This window comes from Ptychodera flava, chromosome 3 (genome assembly GCF_041260155.1).
Source record: "Ptychodera flava strain L36383 chromosome 3, AS_Pfla_20210202, whole genome shotgun sequence".
Classification (NCBI taxonomy): domain Eukaryota; kingdom Metazoa; phylum Hemichordata; class Enteropneusta; family Ptychoderidae; genus Ptychodera; species Ptychodera flava.
In genome coordinates this window covers 20,620,393-20,635,267 of record NC_091930.1, presented here as the reverse complement: position 1 = coordinate 20,635,267, position 14,875 = coordinate 20,620,393, and the positions used below count along the sequence as shown (strand labels likewise).

General features: G+C 38.6%; 1 protein-coding gene across 1 annotated transcript; it reads left to right on the top strand.

Moving 5' to 3' along the window:
* The first annotated feature begins 156 nt into the window (after positions 1-156).
* Positions 157-1,677, top strand: LOC139128135 (uncharacterized). The gene is made up of 2 exons (XM_070693974.1): positions 157-286; positions 737-1,677. Exons 1-2 carry the CDS (start codon positions 157-159, stop codon positions 1,675-1,677), a joined length of 1,071 nt encoding a protein of 356 aa, XP_070550075.1.
* The last annotated feature ends 13,198 nt before the right edge of the window (positions 1,678-14,875 follow it).

Genomic DNA, 14,875 nt, shown 5'->3' with positions numbered 1-14,875 from the left:
GTCTTTTGGACTTCTGTTTCGGTCAGCATTGATTCAGCTAAGTTGGTTTTTGTTTCTATTTGGTGTCTACTATAATTGGGGTCTGTTTTGTCCTGTTTTCTTGAGGATTGAAAGGGATTCTGTTCTTTGGGGTTTAGGTTGGCACGCCATACCAATATGGCTGCCAACCAACACAGTGTATCGGAGTTCGAAGAGGACACTGACAATGCCTTTTCGAAACTCTCAATGAGACATGGCCTTAAATTTGAGAGTCTTGAAGGCATTTCTGTTAATGATTATGTTGAAAGTGTTTCTCGAGTTGTTGATACCTCTGATATTCTAGCTGCTTCTAGAATGAATAAGTGTGTCGTTGTCTTTCTCAAAACAATTTCAAAAGTGACACAGGTCTGCACTGAAGGTGTTCATGTTAATGGAATCTTTCTGCAGCCAACTCCCATGGTTCAACCTGCAACAAAAGTGATTATATCAAATGTCCCTCCATTTATTACCAACTCACGTTTATATGGACAATTGTTGCAATATGGGAAAGTTTTAGAGCATACTTTTCGTCATATTTCTCTCGGTTGTCCCAGACAAGATTTGAAACATGTAAAATCCTTTCGTAGACAGGTTTATATTGTTCTGAAGCCAGAGTTCAAGACGTTCAATGGCGTTTTGCGAGTCAATTACAATGGCAAATACTACCCTGTTTACATATCAACTGATGAGTTGAGATGTTTTTCATGTCACTTTACAGGACATGTTCGGAAGAACTGTCCGAAAAATTTTACTGAAGAGACCACTGAGTCTGAACTACAGCCTCAACTTGAAACTGCCAATGAAAATACAAATCATGTTGATTCCGATGATAACACTGATAACACTTCATCACCCGAGACTCTGACTCAAACTCCATCATCTCAGAATGACATTGCAACATCAAGGGCAGATCTAGGTCCTGGTGACAGTGCTGCCCAAAAAATCGATCTTCCCTCGGATAACAATTCATCAGTTGCACACAATGCAAATGAGACAGATGTACTGTCTGACGACCGAATGTTTGAAACAGATGTCGCAATGGCAACACAATCCACAGAGCCAATAAAACGGTCAATAGACAATGTGGATGACGATAGTGATGAAGACGAATCTGCTGGCAATCAAAATAAATATCAGGCTGTTGACTCGGAAGACGAGTCTTCAGAACTTCAAACGATCACAAAGAAAACTTCTGAAAAATTGCAATCTCCTATGCGTAAGATCAAAGCAAAAATACATGATAATAACAATGAGGCTGCTGATGAGACACTTTCAATAGATGCAAATGTTGTTCCTGACTCCGGTCAGTTTCATGTTCTCAGTACACTCAATGCGGACGGCTCTGACAGTGAATCAGATGACGAGAGTGTAAATTCTTCCCAGGAAGAAGATATAAACAGTGATCAACAACCCTTGTCTCAATGTCATACCGTACCGACACAAGAAAAACTCATGCTATTTCTCGAAAATATTAAATCCCTTAAAAACCATGTTGAGAGATGCCGGGAATTCTGTCCAAATCAAAATGATCTACTTGAAGCTCTGTCAAACGCATATAAGGCATCTTCGACAGATAGACCACTTAAACAAAGAATTGGCAAATTAATGAAAAAGGTGAGGAATGATATGAGAAAAAACGGACTGGCACCTATGTTTTGATTGTTTTTCTCAACCTCCTTCCATAATGATGAAGTTCATCTTTTACAACTCTTGTTGCCATTAATTCTGGCTCGTCTATCAATTCTCTCGTGTAATACTCGTGGTTGTAGAGATGCTTTGAAACGCTACACCATTCTTGAATCACTGAAGTCTCAATACGACAGTGATTGTATGTTCCTTCAGGAAACACACACCACAATAAGTGATGAACCTTTATGGAGAGTTTTATGGCGGGGAAACATTGAATTTTCACACCTTAGCACTTCCTCCGGAGGAGTTGCAATTTTATTCCATCCAAAAGCACAGGTCGATGTGTTACAAAAGGATGACGTCATACCGGTCTTTTTATTCATGTTCACGCAAAAATCAACAATCACCAGTACCACTTTATTAACCTATACGCACCGAATGATGGCCAATCACGTCTCGTTACCTTCCAAAAACTAAAACATCTCCTCAATCGAATTCAATCTTCCTCAGATCCCATCGTTTTAGGTGGTGATTTTAACTGCACAGTAGATGCCAAAATAGACAGACACAGTCGGAGAGAACCACATCCAGAGTCCTCAAAGTTCCTCCAAAATATTATTAAAAGGTTCAAATTAGTTGATACCTGGCGAAAGTGGAAACCATTTGCAAAGGCTATCTCCTATCGGGGAAGAGCTCTGATAATCAATCAATTGGCAGCTTCTAAACTATGGCATAAGATGTTATCTTTAATACCTCCAGATGGCCTAGTCATTAATATTCAAATACTCTTTGTGAATTTCTTTTGGCAAGGAAAGCATTGGCTCCCTCACGAAATATTGTACTTACCGGTTGATGAGGGAGGTCAAGCTCTTATCCATGTTCAATCCAAAATCAATAGTTTCCGAATGATGTACATACATAAACTATTGTATGACAATTCAGATTACACCCTGTATCAGTATGTAAATTACTTCCTAAGCAAGATTGCTGATCTCAATTATGGAATTAATATATTTGCTCTTAATATACCGCCGACAGCAATTATCGATGTCAACATTCCCTCTTTCTATCAACAATTGATAAAAACCTGGAATTTACTTGATGCACAGCGTTCTAATGATCACTGCAATGTTACAAACATTCAGTCAGAACCCTTGTTCTATAACCCACTGATTATGCACCCTGTACAACAATGCCCTCTCTATTTGAAACATTTTGTAGAAGGTAATATTGTAACCATAGGTGACCTTCTCGATTTAGGTGAAAAACGGAAGTCCGCATGAAATACAGAGAATGTGCCTATCTATTCAATTAGAATTTTAGAGAGAGCAATTCAGTTGATCTGGAACGCTATACCACATAAATGGAAAACTCAACTGGATCGTTATTTTGCAGGGAACGGTAACGATCCAGGTGAAAGAACACCCATTCACTTTAATATTTCAATATCAGATATTAATGTTGATTCTATCTCATTTAGTAAGTTCTGCAGAAAAGAGATTTACAGTTTATATATCAAAAAGCTTTACTGCCAGAAATATTTAAATAGACTGCCAACACCATGGCACGACCTCTTGTCAATTCCAAATGACATTAAAGCAAACTTTAACACAGTGTATTCAGAACCTCTCAGCAGACGTGACAGTGATGTCCAGTGGAGAGCGATACATGGCTGCTTGGCAACTGGTCGTTATCTGTGTTTGAGTAACCTGAGAGACAGTGCCGATTGTAAACACTGTGGAGAAATGGAGACACTTTTTCACCTTATACTTGACTGTCCAGCAATACAACCGTTACATGAGTACTTGAACCAATGGCTACAGAAAATACTGAACACTGATATGATACCTTTGACTTGGTACGTCATCGGAATGCCGAAAGGACAAACAGTTCATCGCCACCTACATCAGCTTTGTAACTATCTTATGGTCACAGCAAAAGTTTCAACTATATACTGCCGATTGGACGAAGTGCCACGACCACTTAGTATGTTTAAACGACGTGTTCGCAGCAGAATCATCGTAGATTTCAACTACTATAAAATGAATGGAAACATTGACAATTTTAAGAACATTTGGTGTAACGACAACGAAATCTGTGAAGTGAACACTGACAATGAACTGTCTCTTAAGATATGAACATTGCTCTAGATACTGTTCCTCAATTTAAGAATGGAAAATAGAACTGCACACCCAGAATCCTCAGCGCATATTAACAATTTCACTTGTATATACATTTATATCTACCTTAAAAAGTAGTATGTAACTTGATTTGAGAAAAAATTCACTGTTCATTTTTTATTGTAAATATTAAAGATTTTGTAAAAAAACTCAAAAACTCAAACTCTCTCTCTCTCTCTCTCTCTCTCTCTCTCTCTCTCTCTCTCTCTCTCTCTCTCTCTCTCTCTCTCTCTCTCTCTCTCTCTCTCTCTCTCTCTCTCTCTCTCTCTCTCTCTCTCTCTCTCTCTCTCTCTCTCTCTCTCATGGTCCCATTCGAAGAATCACACTAATGGGCTGCAGACCGAATAAAAAAAATTCGTAAATTGAAGATAACTATAGATTATTCTGACAGCCATTCATCAGAATTTGAGTTAAATTTCAAACAAAGAGGGAAAATGTCAGACTTCTTTCCTCGTTAATGAATGAATCACGGAATATTTTTATGGTTCTTGCTGTTCTTTGCCTTTTTTTCAAAATATGTCGCTCTGATAAAATGGAACAATGAATGCTGTGTAGGCTACCAGTCAACGACTACTAATGGTCACTCCCAATGAGTTATGTAGCGTTAATTCACCTGCACGAGCACTTCTCCCGGTTCTGAAGGTCTGCAAAGATGCCATTTGTATTGGTCTCGTATCTTTCTCAAACATCGCTCGTTTCCTTCACCAGCAAAAACTCTGGCAGGCTGTCGCAATTCCACTGGTAAACCTAAAGAGATGTGACCTGTGGAATGTTATACTTCCGTAAGAATGATAGTTTTGTCTTGACTAGCAAAAAATTGTTCAATTGACTCAAATCAGCTTTATTTAATGGGGATGCTTACTCCTTTCAGGACGCTTTTATCTTACAATAGTCCCTAGTCGTTTTAGTGTAATAATATTACTAATTTTGACGTTGGTACTGTATGATGTTATTATTTTGAAATAGGTACCACCTGAAATTAATCTTTTGAAAATCATCATTCCGCTCCTGTTATTCAGTTTTTCGTGGTCGATATAAACATACATGTTAGTGTTTGGCACCTATTCTTACCTTGCAGTGGATCATCCCGGTAAGTAGCTGTGATCAAAATTACTCCAAGGAGCATCACGACGAAGACGCTGAAACCGATAAGTATTATCAGTGATTCAAATTCTCCAAAATTGTGAATTTGTGTCACAATAATGGATACTACCATGATAGCAAAAGATACCACGAGAACAACAGTACTCCATGATCTCCACATGGGTTGTCTCGTGCTGAAGAAAAATCTTTCAGGCCGACCAAAAGATATCAGCGAAGGGGCGGGTTTCGGTTTTAGATCTCCAAGTTCCTCGTAAAGTCTACCTATTGTCTCGGGTTTGGACTTGGGAGAATCTTGAGTTCGCCAGCTTTCTCCTTGCTCCTGCATTCTTATGGTGCGCATCGTTCCTATGCCCGCTTCCCCTGCTGACAGAATCCTCAGGTTCACTTCACCGTGTTTAACATCTCCCGTGACGTTACAGCATTGATCATAGGAGACACCAGTATCTGTTATTAGTTTTTCTTCATTTCCGGGGACGTCTTTATACCACTCCGGCAGAATACGTGGATCGCCAGAGGTTTTCACAGCGCAGTACAACGTTGTCGATTGACCTTCGATGACCGTCGTATCAGATGGTTCAACAAGCCATTTGAATGTATAGCACGCTTTCATTTGTAAAAGAATGCAAATTGGTCACTTTACACTTCATGCCGCCATTTTTGGTTATGGTAAACACCTTTTGTCTTAGCTGTAAAAACTGAATTTTGTGAAGGTTGTGAGTGTATTGGACTCCAGCTTGAGTTTTGGTGAAGTTCATTGCTACTTTTCTGATATGAGAGAGAAGTTGGAAGATTTTGTGTGACATGAGGACCGGGGTAAGAAAATCAACACTCCAACGTTAGGTATCTATGTGAGGGGATTCTATAAAGAGGGGCAAGCCCAAAGGTTAGAGGGGACCTAGTCGAGGTTGTAACTTATTCGAAGTACTGAGTATAATGGTGAACTATCAAATCCTTTTCTGTCCCATCAATAAGCAGCCTATAGTAGCATCTACATCATTTCCTCGGAATTGTTTCACTTTCCGCATTCCAATTTGCTTTCTCAGTGTCCTGCAATCGCTTTTCTTTTTCTAGTGACGAATGTACTCACAGCAAGGCGAAAATCGAACTATGATTGTCATAATGACTGATACTGGTATATATACCTCACCTGGAAAGACAACGAAGGCTGTGATCAGAAACCCATATAATAGTCTTGTTGTTCCGGTCATATTAGAGCTTGCCGTATTGAAACTTCAGTACCAGCAGTTTGTAAAATGGCGGTAACCGACGTTGACGTCATTTAGTTTCGATTTGCTATACAGAGGTCGAGGTCGCCTCTTGAGAATAGAAACAAACCTTAGTCGATCGAATGTAGAGAGTGGTTTCTCAAAATCGTCTTAATCTAAAAGGCACCGTAAAGGGAAATAAAACCTGTACGACATAGGTGCCGTGAATCTTCTCTTAAAATCATTATCGGAGTGACTAAGTCTGAATGAATTGTCGAAGTATGTCGAAGACTTGGGATACCACCGACTGTGAACTGTTCACCAGCTCATATTGTGCGACAAGAATGTGAAGGCGTCCCCACAACGATGAGTATCAAAAAGCTTCTATACAAACTTTGTGAAAAAACACATTAAGCACAAGTGAATTGAGTAGGTCTAGTTTGAGTAAATAGGTGTGTGAACTGAATATTACAGTTAAGTCAGTATTAATCATTGTTGAGAGGCAATTGAACTTTTGCCCTACATAGAAATAAAATACACAGTGTCCCTATAGACAGGGTGACACCCTTTTTAGCTGATGACCCCTTTTTGAGTCTCGACAAGAAAAGTACCGTAAACTATCAAGGTACCTTAATGTATTGGAACAGTCTGTTTCTGTACACTCGACGGTAGCTCAGTCGCACAGCGATCTGAGAGACATACAAATTGGCCGGTCTTAGTTTGCTTACTTCTATTATGTTTCTGCCCCTGGTGTCAACCAGGTGTCACTCTGGATGACCCTGGTCACATTCAATTTCAGCATCACTGGCAAAGTTAGGAACTGACCTGATTGGCGCCATAAAGTGTGCCCTCTAGTGGTGGAAAGTGCTGGCTCATATTCGTAGGCTCCTCCCATACTAATATAACGTCATAACACTATGACAAAACTTTATAATGATTATACACATAATATATAGCAGTTACTGTTAAATGATATTGTAGACAAGATATTACAATTTTACATGTAAGATAATGTATATGCATCAAAAATCATAGAAATTGCAAAAAAATTCTTTGAGCACACATCTATCCAGATGTTTGAACGTAAAATACCCCTGAATGACATAATACTGTACAATTTGAACTGTAAATAACGGTATTAAATCGTCAAATAATGCTTTATGCACACAATATCTTCATTTTTGTTAATAACACGCTACTGTAGACATATGATATCATACGGTTTGAACATAAAAATGATATCAAATAAACCTAAAATAATGCTTTATGCACATCATATACTAACGTTTTCACATAAAGTAATAACTAATGCACATAAAAAGATAGCGTTGGCACATAAAATAGTATCTTTTAGTAATCAAATAGCCTTGCAATCTCGTAATATACTTCTCTATTTAAAATTAAGACATCTGAGGCTTTCCCATACTACAGCACATACATTTTTGTCTTTTTCGCTCTGGATGGCCAGATTTCAAAAATTTGCATTACAAAGATGCTGCTACCAGGGACGTACCATGCATTCAAGATAGAAAACAACATTTTATAGCTTTCGTCACGTTTTCTGAAATCTTTTGTTATCTGACCTATAAGACGGCAGCATTCTGAGCATCGCGGCGCTCAAGGTTTTCCAGCTACATTCCCCGCTATTCCCTTGAACTGTTGGGCAAGGTTTGGAATAGATACTGCCCTCCAGTAATCCTTATGAAGACGAGGTTAATTTAGCTAATTGTTTTCCAAGGGTTATTCATATAAATACATTTGACGTATCACCGACGTATATCTGTTGAATCAGCACATCATGTTTATTATGACGCGCCCAAGTTTTCTCGAATTATTGGCTTCAATCGTTAAAACAGTTTCCGACATTGCCATAATGCACAGAAATTTAAAAAGGTGATTTTTTCAGGGGGGGGGGGGTTAAAAAGCAGAAGAGCTATTCAGGTGAAAGTCTGGATACAGAGTTGAATAAATTTCAAAAACACAGCAGAAGTTTCATACTTTATCCGGTTGTCTATCGATGTTTACATGGCACACGGTACCCATAGTGATTTCCCCTTACTTAGCAATTTTACTGCGGTAAAATATAGGCTATTCTTATTGCAAATCTCAGTCTTATACAAAATGTCGTGTTCCGTACGTTTTATGTATTGGTTACAAGTCGATTCATGGCGTGGCCTTGACACTCCTGCATCTACGAAGGTCTTTTAAGATATATGGGCGAAATGCTGCTTGTTTAACGGTGTGGATAAGGTCACGAAATATTCAAAGTTTGTCTCTCATCCTAGACATATTGCAAAAATGATGCTGTGACGCGGGGCTTTTTTCTTCTCAATTTTTTTTATTCTTCAACCAACAGGAATGGGCAAAAACATGAAAACAACATAGGAATGCACGCAGAGATAAATGCACAGCAGTGTTGCTTTAGTATTTTTGTATAGCAACAGTTCTGCGGTTTGACTTTTAGTGCAGCAATGCACAGTTTTGACAGCTTAACATAAACAGTGACATATGTGTACAGTTCTGAATGGAAAATTAGTGTCAGTTATTTTGTTTACAGTTCTGTTTTATACAGCACTGTGTTAAGCACTATTCTCGCGTATTTTTGCGTGGTTTTTTTATTTCCTCATGAGCAGAAAAAAAGGTTAACACGGCGGGTCTGAATTGACGCGTGCGAGGATGAGAAACAAACTCTTATTTTTCTTGGCCTAAACTCACGGCACATCTGTAATGATTAGATGTAGCGCTACCTCTGGCTGCGTCCTATCAAACACCTTTAACATATATCGATAGAACGGGATTGAAATAAGAGCTTTTCCATTTAAAATGGTCTATTGAAATTAGGCTATTTCAGAACCTTCAGAAAATGCTAATGTATTTCTAAAATAGCAATTGTGATAAGATTTTTAGTCTTGTTCAGTGATTATGATTGGAAAAACACGTTACTTGAAAATCTAGTTCTGATACCGAAAACAAACTATGTTTTGTTAACAATGTTGCAGCCACCGATAATTTGTTCTCCATTGATTTCATTTATACCTTCCTAGGCGTCTAACTTCACTCTAACTAGGGGGGCAGATGTCAAGTGCTACGTCTAGGCCACACGCTGAGCATCAAAAAGTCGTGTAATGAAATCAATATTTTGACAGAGTACGGAATAACACTCCGAACAATGAAAACACAAGACTGTAAGACACGTATATTCCTGAGGAACTACGTAAATAATGTTTGGAATCAACGAGCTCGAAACTGCTCGCTTTCGATGGATTTTGTAAGCATGGCAACTACGATCAGACACGACCTTTCATAACGTTCGCGTCGTTGAGATTTGTGTAGGGTTTTTTGACAATTGATAAAAGTTGTCATGATTCCACGATTTCTTTTCATGATGCGAATACTTTAGTATCTGAATGTTTTCCGCTCAGCGTGTCAAGGAGAAAGTGTACACTTTTTTAGATCAACATGCACGCAGGATAATGTCTTATTTATGGACTTTGAGACTTAATAAATCAAATAACCGACTGCTGTAAAAGGTAAACAAATAGCTTAATTTTGTATTTAATCATGTTTTGTTGGGTTCTATTAAAAAGTGTACATCACATTGTGTGGGGCAAGAAGCTTAATGATCAGAAAGACAAGTCAATGTCACGCATATACCCGAACACATTTGAGAAAAATTAAGTTATAGGTACGCGAAAAGGCATGGGAGAAATTCAAGAGGATACAGCGGTCGGCAGCTTGAGGCAATTCAATACTGACAATTCGACGCGTTTCACATAAATAGATGGAAGGTCAGATTTTTTCATAGTTCCACTATTAACTCAATCATGAAAGCGACGCTGCGTTTCTAGCAGCATATTATTAAAGAAAATTGCAAAATTTTCTTGTTTGTAAGTTTGCTTTGAGAATTTTATCTCCCAGAATACACTGCATTAAAAAAGACAACGCTGAAACAATCCGTCAAGAAAGCACTTTCGGTGTATCTGGTACCTGCCAGGCGCCACATTTAGTGCCATAGCATTCTGCCACGATGAAAAAGAAAGAAAAAAGTAATTGGAGGGGGTGTATATTGTTAGTATCAAAACCTCTAACAAGGCCATCCCTTATTACGTTATTTTGGTCAGAGTAAGTTAAGCTTCGGATACGGGTACAGGTGTTACCCAATCAAATGCAGTATAAAGCAAAAACAGAAACGCTGCGAAAGAGAAATGCCGCATTCATGATTGCAATTGAAATGAGAGCACTGAGTTTGCGTCTTCCACGTCTTTGGTATGTAAATGGTGACAATTGTCATAATCCTCAGAATGGACAGAAAAAAAAAGTATTTCAAGCTCTCGATACATTATACCTCGGACGTGATAAATCCTGCCGCAATACTACTGGATTTGGATTAATACAAATGAACTCAGGAAGGCAGAGTTTCAGGCAGCCTCGTTCACGGGCACAGGCAGACAAAAACAGATACAGAGTCATTCACAGGCAAACTCTCACACAGTTTAAACGGACCATCTCTGTCGTTTGAGGGATACTCTGGCTGGACCAGGAGGTCTGGCAGTAGTTCTGTACCAGTAAACAAATGTAAGTTCTACATCGTCACTTGTAACTTCCGGCATCGTCATTCGTAACTTCCGGCGTCTTCCTTCCTTTCAGTACCAAGCAGGATGACCATCATGACTTCCTGCGCACATGCCATGAGCCAATCGACCGACCAGCAAGTTCCCCAAAATCAACGAAACATTCTCAAAATGCGACGCTGTAATGAGTAAATATAGATTTGAAATTGTGACTCAACTCACGATACGAATTTTATATTTTTGAAAAGTAGTAAATCGTCATTGAAGGTTTAGAAAATATCATGCACTGTTATTTAATTCATTCATTCCGAGCCTAAGGCAGTATGCGCCTCGAAAGTGAAATACGTAAATTGTTACATGCTTTGTAATCATTGTAAGAATATTTCTTGACAACGAGACCACTCAAAAGATTCCGAATTACTTTAAAAGGATTCCTAAAATGAAGCGAACCACAAGGAACACAGTAACCACACCGAACTTGTACGAGCGGCCACGGAAAGGATCCGAACCCAAATTACGTCAAGGACCACAGAATTACCTTCCGAACAAAAGTAAAGTCATTTCGTTGGTGTGATAAGAACAATTGTCCACGAGAAGAATATACAACTCAAGAAGCGAAAACTCACAACGAACGCTTGGACAAATACAGTTAAACATTCTTGACTTTTACTGTACATTAAATTTTTGTTATCTACTTTTTTGGTTTCATGCAAATTGTATTGGGATGTTTTAGTTAAAGTCAGTGTACATTTGTCGATTAATCTCTATTTCATTTCCGCCATACCAGTATATCTTCCATATATGACGATTATGTATCGCCATTAGTGGCATTTCGAACATGTTTTTTTCTCATTAAACTTATTTGTCCGAAATCCCATTGCTTCACTCTCGCTGGAAAACAAAGCCTCACTTTTTTGTTTCGTTTTTAACCTTTACAAGTACGCCATCCAATACCTGGGAAATAACATTTTACACACTATAGGTTATACACTTTCCCTCTTTAATTTGAGAATATGAAGTCATTTTTGCGATATTTTTTGGATCACCAATGCTTGATCTGTATTCCCGCTTTACGCAAGGCCATTGTGTTTTTCTTGTTAGTAAGATTTACGAATAGGCTCTACTTTATTTATCATAAAGCTGGCGGCAAACTAAGAGCTGGTCTAAAGAAGACGCACAAAGTCCGCCATCCATATTCCTACACGCTATTTACTGTTATTTCCAGACGCCAAATGAGCCCAATCATTACCCGCCAAAGGCGCAAGGACTGTCCAAGGTAAATAGAGATCATGCATTTTATTATTTTGAATCAACATGTTTCGGATTTTGTATGAAAGATATGAATTTTGTCATATTTCTCAACTCCAAGAAAACTGACTTATTATATTGACAGCGCGCTCATTTTCTATTGTGAACTTGGCTTTTTTCAAGTAAAAATTACGTCCTGGAGGGTTAAATGTTTGCACGATTTGCAGTGGAAGTGGCCAAGGTTACAGACAATCTTCAACTATATTGCAAAACTGCGTTGACTGCATAGAACACATCATTGATCAAAACAGCACGTTCGCTAAAATGAATGGAATGGAACCTTGAAGGTGATAGGCCAGCACATGTAAACAATTTTGAAATAAAGACAACTTTCGCTTTGATGCGCTGTTCCAAAAAATACAGGGATGTCGGCTTTCTGTGGCTCATTTATGGCTTTACTCAATACAATTCAGTTCCTAGATATTAAAACTCGTCAACAGGAAACTTGTCGTATAACGGTTCTGTCATGATGCACTGTCGACCAAGACCATACTCTTCAGTAGCAAAAATTGACAGATAAACATAAGACGTGTCGTTGGCGAATAAACGACGGCAAAGCTTCAGATTAGACGAAGGCCTCGTATCGATCTCAAACCGATATGTGTTCCTGCTTGCCGAAGAAAATGACACCGGGAATGAAATCGTGTGTCAGAAACAGTGCAAGAAAAACGGCTTCAAGATACCTTCCGTTCTTGTTTATGTTACTCGGAATGGGATGAGGTGTAAGCATATGACTGAGTTCACAAACTAAACATGTGTCTAGAACATCAGAAGATGGATCTTTCGATCATGCCAAGGTGATGATAAGAAAGCTCTGCTTGAGTGTACCGATTTAATATGATATGTTTCAAGACAGCTCGTGCTTCCTCTTCAAAATATCAATACTGACAGTTCATTCATGTAAAACTTTATGTGTAAAACATTACGTCCGAGTTTTATAGAAACGTGACTTCAGGTACTTCTGCTCTTTTTTTGCCAACCCCTTCGAATGCTAATGTTTTCACCCCCGAGCCATCGGCTCGCTAGCCTGAAAGACCAAGTCGTCTGCAGTGAGCGCTTCCTGACCTGCAGTTCAAACTTTGACAACGCCCACACACCACTGCATATTTCAGCCTATCAGCTTTCCTCGGATGTTTTCATCAAGTCATGCTTAGATTTATATCTTGCACTCCTTTCCAACTTCCTCCCAAAGGTAGGACATCACTGGAGCTGATTCGACATGAACAATTCAACGAGCACAAACGTTTCCTTCGAAGACACTCTTTCACGTACGGCAATTCCACCTGATTGGGTATTAACACTGACCGGCTTGATCGAAGTGTTTCTGTCTGCGTCGGCGATTTTGGGAAACCTGATGTTTGTTACGGTGTTCTGTTTACAGAAGAATCTCAGAACGACCATCAACACGATGCTGTTCAACCTGAGTATTACAGACTTGATTTCACCGATACTGGTGTCATCTGTGACAAGTGATACTTTCTTAAACCGTCGCTGGAGATTTGGTTATTCGTTTTGCGTCATTCACAAAGCGCTGCACCCAATACTGCTCGAGATATCTCTGTGGCTTACAACTTTCGTTGCTATAAACCGCTACATTTGTATCGTTCACCATGAGAAGTACTACCGATTCTGCAACAGAAAGACACTCTCCCTTGCCCTTGTGTTTAGCTGGTGCTATCCAGTAGCAACTCAAGTTTATCTGCACTCTGGACCAAATGTATTCAGGTACGTCGAGGGCATCTTTCCGTGTGTTCCAAATGTCAGCAGGGCGTTCTTATTTGGGTCCATGACGGTTCAAATTCTACTCACCATCTACAGCTACCTTGCTGTATTTCTCTTCATACGTCGTAGCAGAAAGCGGGTACAAGCTCACAGTGCGGGAGAAGAATCCTCGACAAACAACAGCAAGACACCAAGTTTGCAAGAAATTCGCACTTTGAAAGTTTTAGTGATTATATTCTTGTTGATTATCTTTGGTTACATACCTGTACCATTGATGGGTGGCATTTTTAAGCAGCTTGGAAGGCCAGAGGCACTAGCATTTTTGATTTTGCTGCAACCATCATTACACATCGGGGGATCCGTCAACCCTATTCTTTACGGTTTTAGCAACAAAAACATCCGAGACGCGTACGGACATTTATTTACAGGAAAAACGATCTTCGGTCGGTCATGCCGAAGCGTTAACGATGACTCACAAGTGTCAGCTACATAAATTCAGAAGACACACCGAAAAAATATGTGTCTGAAGTCGATGATTATAAGATAAGTTGCACATCTCCGATAACCGTTTCATCAATACATCAAGTATAAAAGGTTAGGAAGCCATCAATTGGATTTCTCTCATTGTAATAGGTTTTTCTTTTTGCACTGTATGGAACTTTACGGTACATTTTTAATATAACAGAATAGTGTATACATGTATAAATATATATATATATATATATATATATATATATATATATATATATATATATATAATAAATTATATAATTATTATTATTATATTATATTTCAAAGTTTCAAAGCATAATGCTTTATCTTTGCATTTTTCGTGTACCGTTCTTATACCACGATTCTATATGCTATACTTATTGTGTGTTACTCAAATTTCATATTTCAATAATTTATTTTATGATAGTTGCATAACGTTTGTCATACTTTACATGTATAAGTTTCACCTGTGTGCACGCGCACACGGAAGTAAAATCTTGACATTCCTTTAATACAATGTTATAAACTAGAAATTAAATGGTAGAAACGACCAGAGCTCTCCTTTCTGTGAGATCAATGCAAGAGGAAACGGTTATCAACTCTGAATTGTGTCCACGATCCCTTACATGCATTTTTCTGTGTTTGT